The 12,500-nt window shown below is 40.8% G+C and overlaps 1 protein-coding gene across 1 annotated transcript in view; it reads right to left on the reverse strand.

The window, feature by feature from the left end:
• Positions 1-1,156: 1,156 nt before the first annotated feature.
• Positions 1,157-12,500, reverse strand: part of PPP1R11 (protein phosphatase 1 regulatory inhibitor subunit 11) — a 289,425-nt gene continuing 278,081 nt past the window's right edge. Inside the window, exon 3 of the mRNA XM_044084354.1 lies at positions 1,157-1,977. Coding sequence (XP_043940289.1) covers positions 1,799-1,977 — 179 coding nt within the window. The 3' untranslated portion in view covers positions 1,157-1,798. The remainder of the gene's footprint in view (positions 1,978-12,500) is intronic.

Raw genomic sequence — 12,500 nt, forward strand, 5'->3', positions numbered from 1 at the left:
ATGGGGGCCGGGTAGTCAGTGACCAGCACAACCCCCACGATGATCTTAAATACACACACACACACACACAGTGATAGATGGGGGCACAACCCCCACGATGATCTTAAACACACACACACACACACACACACACACACACACACACACACACACACACACACACACACACACACACACACACACACAGAGATAGATGAGGGCACTAGGATTGCCTGGGAAGATTGAAGTAGCAGAGGAGAATAAAAAAAGATATATTTTGTGATTATTCATAGGACTACAACTATCATAAGCCCACTTTACAATATCTAGGATATGCATACAACTTGATAAAAGAAAAAAAAATGCACTGCATTCAGACAAAAGTATCAGGCAAACAGGTCAATACCCTATGTGTTCTGATTAAATAAAAAAAATGTGAGGGGCAGCGCTGTACAATTTAAGTACTGCATCCATACTTTAACAATTGTTTTTAAATACATGCTTCTCTACTGTGTTGACCTGACCTGAGAAAAGCCAGGTGGTTTAAAGCAAGGAAGACTGGCATAAGATGTGTGGGAAGCTCATGTGAGGAAGCACTCCTGTTATTTGCAAGTGGAATGCTAAGCAATATTCTCAAATATCAACTTAGAGGCAGTTTTAAAGAGGCACACTTCTACTTGATGTGTAGCTGTATAGGTTATAAAAACTTTAGCAAGCAGAATGTAATCTCAGATATAGGTCCTCTGCACAGGACAGCTATAGTGTAGGCTGCTAAACAGTTATCTCCTTTATGCAGACAGGCAAAAATGACAAGGTAAAAGTACTGTAGTGTTTTTTTCCACTATTAAAGGCACCTGCTGCAAAAAGGACAACTGCAGATTGGCAGATAAGATGCAGGATACCTGCCCATCATAATGCTGAAACAGTACTCTGCAACATCTGATAAATGGCAGGTCTGAATCAGTTACTAACAGGTGAAGATTGTCTCAACCCTTTCTATACAATTACAAAGAAATTCACAGTACAAATCACATCCCCATTAATAAAAAAATATTGTGTAGGTACTGGGAACATGTACTACAAAACCTTCCCATAGGAGGACAGCACATGCTTATGCACCTCTGTGAATCAAGGAATCAAACTTCTCATTTGTAAATAACTGCATCAAAGACAAAAAAAAAGAGATGGTGTTCATATATTCTTGAAAAAGAACTGCTGTTGTAAACAGAAAATGCAGAGCATGCATTTCAATCACAGCATCTGCCAAGTGCTGGCGAATGCTGAAACTCTTCAAATGAACTCAAGTGAAACATACAAACACAGTCAATATAAGGGTGATAATGTTGATTGGAGAAATTTGATGTACATCCAGAAAATAAGATAAAATTAGAGAAGATATAAGTACATCTAACAGGCAGGAATAGCAGCAAATGCAAATTCAGAAAAGCATGACATCCCTTTGCTGGGTACTGTAAAAAAAAAAAAAAAAAAAAAAAAAAAAAAAAAAAAAAAGCTGAATAACCTGGAAGAACTGTAAGCATATAGTGGCAAAGAAGCACAAAGACAGGTTTTCTGTACCCCATGTAACAAATCAAAATAAGACTTAAAATACTCCCAATGTAAATGTCAATACTATTTCCATTTCTTTCTTTTTGTGAAGGGGATGGGGACATAAAGCCAAGTGAAAATTAAACACAAATGACACTGGTGTTTTTTCCCCCTCTTTACCCTACCAATTGCCCCCTCACACCGCAACCACTTCTTTCCATATGGAGGGCATCCTTTTCATATCCTCCCACAGCCTCAAGTCACTTGCTCTTCACTGCTGCATTGATCCATGCTCTGGCTGATTTGAGGAACCTGTGTCTCCACCCTTAGCATGCTGCTGTGGACTTCTGTGGCCACGAATGCAATGGGCACTGCCACAGCCTTCATCATCACTTTCACTCTCTGTAGAGCTTTCACCAAATGCACGAGGCTTCTCATAAATGCAACAGCCTACAAAGAAGAAAATATGAAAGTGAAAGATTAAAAAAAAAAAAAGAAAAACGGAATATACTGCTTTACATAAGCTAAAGATAACACTTTAGGAAACCACAAATGAAACAATATAGTGTGAATGCTTACTTCTAGGTGTGACATGAGTGGAAATTATTTAGGATTTAGGGTGGGAGGGAATTTGGGAATTTATCTGTTTTATTACACAGGAAATGACAGCATGGCACCATTATAAAAATATAAATGGCAAACAAAAATCTGCATGCTATTCAATTACTGAAAAACAAATAATGTAAGAAACAAATGGGAAAATTATTATATAAAAATAAGGAAAACTAACATGCAAGGTGTACACAATACAATTTAAAAGCAAATAGCAAACCAAAGAAGTGTATTGCTTAAGGAAATTTAATCCACTGGGACATTTAGTTGTGTCATAGCATCTAAGAAACTAAATCTTGGCAGAAACATGTAACACTTAAGATGATACCGGATAGCAGAATTATGGTTACTCACTGTAATGTTGTATTTGTAAACAAAGTTCAGGATACAGGAGCAGAAAGGATAGATGTCACATCCATCACAACTGCTTTGTTAACAAATTTTCTTAAATTGTTCACTCTGCTTTAACCGCCCATCATACACTGCCACAACACTACTACATCAAGTGAAAGAAAAAGTAGAAGGATTGAGGGTAAGATGCTTCCTGCAGCTTTCTACAGCAACATCCTTGTCCAGCTGAGCCAATAGTAATACTTTCCATCACGAGATTTTTGTTCTTACACAAACTGCATGTTCGATGGGTAGAAGGTCAGCTTCTCCACCATATAAGATCACATATTTTTATTTGACTCAATCATCACACACTGGCTTTTCTTCTAACATCTTCTGTGGTTCAAAAACTCTTTCTCCAAATGTCATTTCAAGGTCCTAACACAGTCCCACTGCCGTTAGAACCTGACAAGAATCACCACTGCAGTTTACTAGGCTTCCCTACCTTTTGTCAAGTGCATACATCATCCATTTGCAACTCCCTGACCATTGTTCTCCACAGGGAATCACTCACTGTTCACTGCTGGCATGGTTTCTATGTGTGTGCTTGCAATGATTTCAAAATACTCTTGGCTTTTAATTTTTTTCTAAGGTTGTACAATCATGGAGTTGGCATACGTAAGTAAGAAGGGTAGGGGGAAGTCAAAGTCTCAACAGTAGCTGCCCCCCTCAAAAGTAAAAATGACATTTTTCCCAGCAGCCTGCAATTTTGATCAGTCAAGTACTCAATAACATGTAGCAACATTTGCCAGACCTTCAAAGCCCTGGAACAACTATTTTTTTTTTAATCAACTCTGAAGAATTGAGCAGTACGCTTTACATTTGACATGGGATAAGAGAATCCTGCCTATCAGGTAGGGTCAGGTATGCCTGACGTACCATTTATTTTCCTTTCCTTTCTTTTTTGTTTTCTTAAGTGCCCTTTGTCCCTTCTGCATGTTGACAATAAAGTCTCCTCTTACTGGAATTCAACCCATTTGTCCCCAGTGGTCGAAAAATCCTCAGATCAGCTAACATTACAGTTGCCATGAGGAACTGTCATTCGGGCAGACATTAGGGAGTTTGTGCTTTCACGAACATCCTGAAAATAAGATCATTTGAGCAATTTCCTAACCCTGACCTTGGCTGAGGCTACAGGGAACCCATATCACTAAGGGGACTTAGAATGACCTCCCCTGCCAATATATACTCCATAGGGCTACACACTTCATTTTAGCTAAAAGACTGAAGAAATTACCACCAGGTCATGGCTTAGTGAGACAAATCCACACTGACGATACTCCCTACAGTGCCACTTCTTTGAGGGATTGTGACTAAACACATCCTGCTTCACCCAACCCTCCATCCTTCCCTGCTAACAACTTTATCATGCAACTTTACATCTGAGAGAAATGCACACAGAAAAGTATAAATATAAGGCAATTTGGAAGGCACTGTTACCACTCAAGGGAGGGGAACATAACACAAAGTATTCTGGATAATGGCAGGCCAGAGACTGGAGGATTTTCTCTCTCTCTCATTTTTTTAGCATCTAGGGACAAGGTATCAGATAGTCTCAAGCTAATAATCAAAACTAAAATAATGGAAAAGTTGGTCACAACTGGTTACAGGGAAAATATATCTCGACATGGAACTGCAAAAGACTGAAGAAACAGAAATACTAATATAAAATTTGGGGAGCTCATATTAGAACAAGGTGTGGCGTTATCTTTTGAATGAAGTAATATAAAATTAATCAGAGTTATGTGGGCAGGTTAGATTACATAGGGTGGCCTTCTAAGATTAAACAGATACCGACAAGTCATTTCATTGCAACCCCCCCCCCCCCCCCTCCACACACACTGAAATTTATATTAAGTTACAGGAGATTTCCCTATCATAAAGCCATGCAGCCTGGTTAACATTTTTGTGTAGGAATGCATGCATAGGTATTTTATGCATACAGAAAACTGCAACATATGTTTTCAGGAATGAATGGCCTTTAGGCAATGTGGAGAACAGAGAACCTGCCTGTATGTGTATTGGCAGTGTAAAAAGTTGGCACAGTACAGGAAGGAATGGCAAGATTTAAAAACAGAATTTTCTCTGATGTATTTGCACCAGCTATCTATCTGCTAGGATACTGGCCAATGGAGGGATGCCAAAGCACGAAAGAGGGCTTCTGAGCTCAATACTGCTGGTAGCTAAGAATGTAGTTACTACAAATGGATAACACCACAAGTTTCAACAAAAAATGGAGCTGCATGGCATAACTGCTTTGCAAGACTATTGTAATTAATGGTTACCCCTGGTTTCAATATGGCAGCATGGTGGAATCAGATTAAGTTTTTCACTAATGCTTGGTGGATAAAAGAAAATGGTATCTGAAGGTTATTGGGCTTACAACTAAAGTAGTTTGTTTCTTCCCCACCTCTCCTACATTTGTGTGGATGGACTTGCAGTGTATGAAGGCTCCTGAATGCAAAGGCTGATCAGACAGAAAATCACTGACTTTACTTCTGATATGCAACATTCAACCACGTGACTGCCTCCAATGAAATGACATTATGAAATATGCATTATTCAATTCATAGCCATTAAAGAAAACAAATCTAATTATAACAAACCATTTAAATACTTAAATTTGTAAAAGATATTTATGGCCCCACTTACTTATGCTCATTTATGAACTGCCTCACTAAATTCCCCTGTCCCAAACAATCCACTACTGTGTGATCATTAACTTGCCTTTTGCAGTTCAAACAACCTTGTTTGACTAGAATATCAATACAAATTACTAACATCAAAAAATTAATTTAGTAATAATACTAGCAAAACAAAAAGAGTACAAGTGACAAACTATATTTTCTCCGCCATAGTCTTAAGTGCCCTTTAAGTACATCCAATGACTCTCTCAAATACTTAGGTGTACTACTAGATCACGACCTTTCCAAATAATTTATCTACTACCAAATACTGGATCTGATAACCCGCAGGTTGAAGCCAGATGGAGAAGACATTGGATTTTATCTTGAACTGAAACTAAAACAGATACATGGATTCAAAACAAAATTACACTCCTTCAGCTTACACAGTTCTTCACTCAATGCCACTCTCTTACAAAAAGCTCTGAAAACTCCTGCACCCATCGCACTAACTTTCCAGCCTCTAATACTGCAACGGTCCAGCCTTCTTGTCACAACTTAATTTACTTAAGTTCTGTCTTCCACCAGCACACAAAAACATCCTAAATGTAGGCTACAACCTATTCCAAATTAAGCTTCACACTTTTACCCACAGGAGCAGCCTTTAGCAAAATCGTCCCACTTTCGCACTACTTAGAAATGGCTCACCTGAACACCTTTAAGACTCTATCCACTGCTTTCTGCAAGAACACTAACCTATATTAAAATTTCCCTAAGCTAAATAATTCAATCATGTGATCTAAATACCTCTTTTCTTCTTTGAAAGCCTCTGGCCTCTCTTCTTCCTTCAATACTTCTTCATACAACATCCACCTCTCTAGTCTTTCATTTTACCCATTTCCCTTTCACACAATGCTGACATATAACCTCGTGTATACATTTTTTATTCAGTATAAATCTAATTCTTACTGAAAATGTTCATAGCCTATTATGAGTGTTTTTGCTGTCAATGACACCATTTGGAAATATTTTCCATGTTCCTATGCATATGATACCCACCAGAATTTTAATCCAGTCTTCCTACATAATTTCACAAATGCTCTTGGCCAAGCTCAAACTTGAAAAAGAGGTTTACAGATCAGTTCCCTTTCCCAGTTAACGTGTTTTATCAAAATAAAATAAAACACAAACAACATCTATGTGCAAACAGTAAAAACCCAAAAACAACAACCACCCCAAACTACAGTGGGGAGGAGGGGAGGAGTAAATTGGACTGCAACAATGGATCTCGAACATCTACATTTATAACAGGTACAAAAAATGTACTATCTTCTTCATCTCATTGCTGCTTACAGATACATATGGGTAGAATCCCAAAAGCAGAGGTAAAAGGAGGGAAAATGGCAAAATAAGCATTGGGAGCCAAAATACCAAATGCCCTGTAAAATTGCATCAGCAAATCAGCCTAGAATAAAGTGGAAGGTGTGGGGTAATTTGAGAGAAAGTATGCACTGAACTCAAGTAGCTGCTTCCAAAATATCTTTGTAGCTACCCCCCTTAAAAGGCTGTAGAAGTGGTAGTAGCCCTAGTGGAATGAGGCCTGATTCAGGCCGAATCAGTACCCATGTTTGCTTGAAGAGTGAAAACCTTCCTCCAAAGGAGTGCTGCCATGCAAGAAGAATCATGCAGCTGAAAAGAAGAATCATTGGGCCTGTTCACATTGTCATGGCCCTGCCCTCACCGAAGATTGTGCAGGTGGACTCCATGTTCTAGGCCTGAAGGTAATCTGAGCTCTGCCCTACCAGCCTAGAGCTCTGCCTAGACTGACCCTCAGAGGAAGGATCGTCCACACCCCTTAGTAGGCCAATTTCTACTAAACTTTGGAGGCTGCACCTGCAAAAATCTTTTCATGATCTGCATAGACTTAGCCTTATCTTCCCATCTTTCTTCTTCCATGACTCCACAGGTGGACCAAACATTGGACTTCAGACTGTAAAGGAGCATCCAAAATCCACTGGTCTTAACGTATACGACAAATTCTGATCCTTAAGCTCCTTAAGTGCCTGCACTGCAAAAGAAGAACAGTGGCAGCAGCCACCCTGGAAGGCCTGTAAAACATCAAAAACACACTGTAAAGAATGCTTACCACACTGTTCAAGAAACGTGTACCAAATCCTGTATTCTTTTACTCTATGCCCTCCCTCTGCCGGAATCCTTAGATTTTTTTTTGAAGGAGTAGAGAAAATTCTGATACTAAAACATATGAAACTTTAATTCAAAGCCCTCATTGCTAAAAAGTGAAGAGGTATAAACCTTTTTGCCCCATCATCCAAAGCTCTAGCCTCTTTACATCTAGAGGAACTGGATTTTTTTACAACAGAGCCCTGACACCTTAGGGTCCCTGGCTAACAGTTTCTGGATCTGCCTCATGCCTACCCCGACGCTGATGTCAGTTCTGAAGAAGCATGACCGGCCAGCCTACTACTTTTTTTTGTATTGGACCGACCGAGGACAGCGGACTACCCATATGTAAGGACTGCAGCAATGTGAGATGAAGAACATCTACTCAATAGGGAGAAAACTGAACTGGCCTTTACCTCATGGCCAGTTAAGAAATTCCTCTTTGAATGTGCTCCTCTCTAGCCTTCCTGTACATATTCTTAGCTCTTCATTGAGCAAATGAACTATGAAGCAAAAGGAAGTCATACGAAATGCCCTTGTTTTACCTGCACAGTAGCTGTTATAAGTAGGACTTGTGCAAATTGCATATCTGCATCTGTAATGGAAATGCCCATGAACAGTCCTCACTATATATTTTCATACTGTTACTTTTTCGGCTGTACTTTTTGCTAGCCCTATGTGATGTGTTGTTAACTGTTCAATCTAGAGTGCTTCCTTAAATATTACAGTTTTCTGCAAACTCTTCCAATGATTTACTTCTTGCTCATTTAAAAGCATTTGACTGCTTCCTATGTATCTGTGCAATGCATGATGCATTTTGTTTTGCTAAACCTATCATCTTGTGATTTCTGTATTTTTTTCTTGAGGCCTCTAATAAAACTGACCTCAAACCAGTGGACACCCCAGTAAACAAAAAATAAATAAATGATAAGGGCATCCAACGGCTTTCAAGCCTGACCAATGTGATCAAAGACTGCAGTTAAACTGACTGAAACAGAGTAACAGCTAAGGTTAGCACCAAACAGCTCTATGTAAGCTAATGAAGGACAAGGCAGAAATTAGGAAAAGTGGATATCAGAAGTCTTCGGAATGGAAGGCCACTGACACAGGGAAGATGAAACAGAAACAAACCACTCTGTCTGCCAATTTTCCAGACCAAGTCGTTAGTATAACTGAAGGAGCCAACTGTTAGTCTGAGATAGCAAAGAGATATATAATTACCTGAAAGTGCAAGACAGCAAGCATTTGTTAAACTGGAGTTGAAACAGAAGTGTTATCACACTGCTTAAGCATGGAAAACCATTACCTGTTTGGGTTAGAATGAAGGAATAAGAATTACTTTTGCCTTTGACTAATTAAATTTATTCTCAAAGCCAGATATAGGAAAGTAGGAGGAAGGCATACAGACAAACCTTGGGCTCAACTCTGTGTCAAAGCACCCCTGCTCTTGCCGTATGGGGGAAGAATTAAACAGAACATGTTATTCTCTGTCTGGTGATTAACATCAGGCAACTCAGGAGCACTGCTGTATTTTGTTTTCCTGGCAGGGATTGAGCTTGAAGATGTATTTGGTAGGTCAAAGCTGTGTCCCACAGTGCCATGGCTAATCTGCAAAGGGGGTATGTGTGCGTGCCCCCTTGCTTGTTTATATACCACAGGACTGTGGTGTTGTCCGTCTTTATCAGTAGTTGTCCTGGATGAAGCAAGTCCCTGAAGGCTGGTAGGGCATTTTGAACAGCTAGCATCTCTTTCTGGTTGATATGCAGATGCATTTGTTTTGGGGTCCCATATGCCCTGAATGCATCGTCCTGCCATGTGGACCCCCCAGGCATACTCCGATGCGTCTGTTAAGGTTTGGCTGGTAGGGGGGAGAGTGAAGGCCTGTCCCATGTTTTGGTGACATGCCTTTGCCCACCATAGAATCTCCTGTTGTAGGCAGGGAATGAGAGGAATCATTGCTTCCAGACTGTGTGAATGTTGACTCCATAAACTTTTCAGGTACCATTGAAGTTTCCTTATATGCAGTCTTGCATATGGAATCAGTAGGATGCAGGATGCCACGAAGCCCAGAGCTTGCAGAATTTGTGTTGCAGATAACTGGGTCTTTGTTGCCATCAGTATGAAGTAAGTAGTCAGTTGCCTTTGCTTGTCTGGCGTGATGTAAGCCACCTGGGCAGTTGTATTCAAGCTTGCACCCAAGAATGTTATCTTTTGAGAGGGTACCAGTTGTGATTTCTTTTTGTTTATTGTGTAACCAAAGGCATGTTAGAAGCCTTTTCACAAATGCAAGGTGTAGAAAAAGAATGTCCTTGTTCTCTGCTTGAATGAGACAGTCATCTAAGTAAGGATATATTTGTATACTTCTTTGTCTGCAAAATGCAATTACTGGTGACAGACACTTTGTAAAGACCCTGGGCGCAGTAGAGAAGCCAAAGGGCAGTGCAGAGAATTGGTAATGCATTAAGCCAGCCTTGAATATGAGGTATCTTTTGCACGATTGTCTTATTGGGACATGCAGGTATGCCTCTTTTAGGTCTAATGTCACCAGCCAAGCATTCTTGCCCAGCATGGGCAGAAGCTGCTGCAAAGTCAGCATTTTGAATTTTGGAATGTTCAGGTATGTGTTCAAAATAGATACATACAGTATTGGCCGCCAGGCCTTGTCCTTTCTGGGTACCAAGAACAGTCTTGAGTAAAAACCTTGTCCTTTTTCCTGTTCTGGTACCGGCTGAATGGCCCCCATATCCATGTAGGACGTAACCTGTTTCTGTGCCTCTGCCCACTGATTTTCTGGCAGATCTGGCCAACCATTTGCCTTTGGCAGATTGTGGAAATGAAATCTGTATCCCTGTGATACTATGTTTAGTACCCACTTGCCTTGGGTTATTAACTGCCAGTTTTGAGCAAAAAGTGCTAACTTTCCCCCTATGGGTGCTGCCAAAAGATAAGTGCTTGGAGTAGGCAAAGGGAAGTCATTGAGATTGTTTTCTGTAGGTTTACGCTTCATCTCCTCCAGATTTGGAGGTAGAAGTGCCCCATTGCTTTAACCTGTATGAATCTTGTGCCTGGTATCTGGAACCCTTAGGGCATCTGGAGTTGCCCCTTTGAGCTCTGTCTGACACAGGAAAGGACCAATTCTTTGTAGGCCAGTGTCTACTGAATCTAGGTGGCTGCACTTGTAAGAAGTCTTTAACAGTTTGCATAGACTTAGCTTTGTCTTCCATTTTCTTTAAAACCTCTTCTGCCTTAATACCAAACAGAGAATCATGCTGTAAAGGTGCATCTAGCAATTTAGCTTGAACATGATCAGGCAAATGTTGTTCCTTTAACCAGGCATGCCTCCTAATCACGGATCCAGTAACTGCGGCCCTGCAGGAGGTCTCTAAGGAGGTAAAACCACATTGCAAAGTATGCTTTCCAACCTGTTCATGTGCATGCAATAATTCCTGCAATTCTTTATTTTCTGCACATTCTGAAATCAACATCATTTTCTGCTTCAGCAATCCCATAACATGTTGTTGGTACTTAAGCATATGAAATTGACAGATTAAGGCCCCGATTGTCAAGGTTGCAGATGTATAAACCTTTTTTCCCCATCTGTCAAGTGCCCTTGAATCTCTGTCAGAGGGGGTAGGATTTTTTGCTGTTGAGGCCTTAACTCCCTTTGGACCCTGTGAAATAGTTTCAGGATCAGCAGCAGGGTTTCTAAATAAAAATGTATGTGAGTCAGGCTTACTGGGAGCCGGTGTTAAGGAGTCAGGGGTCAAGCTGGACTCTGAAAACACATCATCCACAATGTCTAAAACAGGGGGAATGGCTAAAGGCCTGTGCTGAGGGAGAAGGAAATCCCTGAGCCTCTTTTTTGATTCTGAGAAGTCTTGACTCTCCCAGTGAAAATGCTCCCTCAAGGTATGCAAGGTTTCTCCAAATGAATAATCCTCAAGAGGAGATGCAGATGGTATAGACTCCTCTGCATCAGAATACACATAGGGAGGAATAGATAATGAGAAACCTGATCTGAAGATTCATAACCAGTGTCTTGCCTAGGCCTCTTATCTGGGAGGGGGGGGGGGGGATGGGTACCGCTGATCAAGGTAATGAGGTCTTCAGCCATTTTGATCATCTGTTTTTTTAGGCATAGAGGCCTGTGCACGTGGTTCATGCATCAGTTTTTTAGTTTTAGAAGTAGCTTTTGTCTTTGGCTTTGCAGCTGTCGTCGGTTTGATATACAAATGTTGGGGTCTGAATACACCCCCAGAAACCGGTGCCTGCTTGGTGGCTCCGGACCCATCCGAGGGAGACACATCCGTCGGTCAAATACTTTGAGTATCTTGCGGCATGCCAGACTCCACATGGGTGTCAGTAGAGGACTGCGACTCAAAGGTAGCGGGTATCACGGGTTTGCGAAAGCACCTCACTGAGTACCGGCGAACCGGTGACTGGCTTAGAAGCTTTGTCATCGTTTTTGGATCTCGACTGCCTTTCTCTGTCCTTTTCTTTGCGTTGTTTATGTACTCCGGTAGTCGGATTGCTATCCGATAACATTTCTGGGTAGTTAAATCTGTTTCCAAAATACTTTGATGCACAAATATACCGACGCTTAATAGTGCGTTGGTTAAATCTAGCACAAAACAGACAGCCAGGCACATTGTGATCAAGGCCTAGGCAAGGAATACAGTATAAATGGAAATCCTTATGAGGTATTTGCTTCCCACAAGTAATACAATTATTAACTTTTTCTGGCATCGGTAAGGGGCAAGAAAAAAGTTTCCCCAACGGGGTACTTAGCTTTAGTGAAGACTTTGGTTCTGAATCTCAAACTCCAATATTTCAGTTGTCAGCCAACAGACACTTGCGAAACGCTTCTGCTTTGGGCACCCCGCAGCAAGAAAGACTAAAGAAAATGGTGTCGGCTGCAAGTTTTATATCCCTGACGACCTGACGTCATGGAAGAGAAGACAGCAACCAACGCAGGACCCAAGACTTTGGAATTCAGGCCAACTGAGGGCAACCTGCCAGCAGATTACCCAAATGTAATGACTGCAACAGTGAAACATGTAGAACATCAATAAAATTAAATGCTGCGACTTACCTCAAGTAATTGAAAGAGCTTGTCTTGCATCCATAAACATTCTACCTCACTAAACTATCTGTGGGGAGAGTTAA

The sequence above is a fragment of the Protopterus annectens genome, chromosome 9.part0 (assembly GCF_019279795.1).
Source record: "Protopterus annectens isolate FY-2018-M chromosome 9.part0, PAN1.0, whole genome shotgun sequence".
In the NCBI taxonomy this organism is placed as follows: Eukaryota; Metazoa; Chordata; order Ceratodontiformes; family Protopteridae; genus Protopterus; species Protopterus annectens.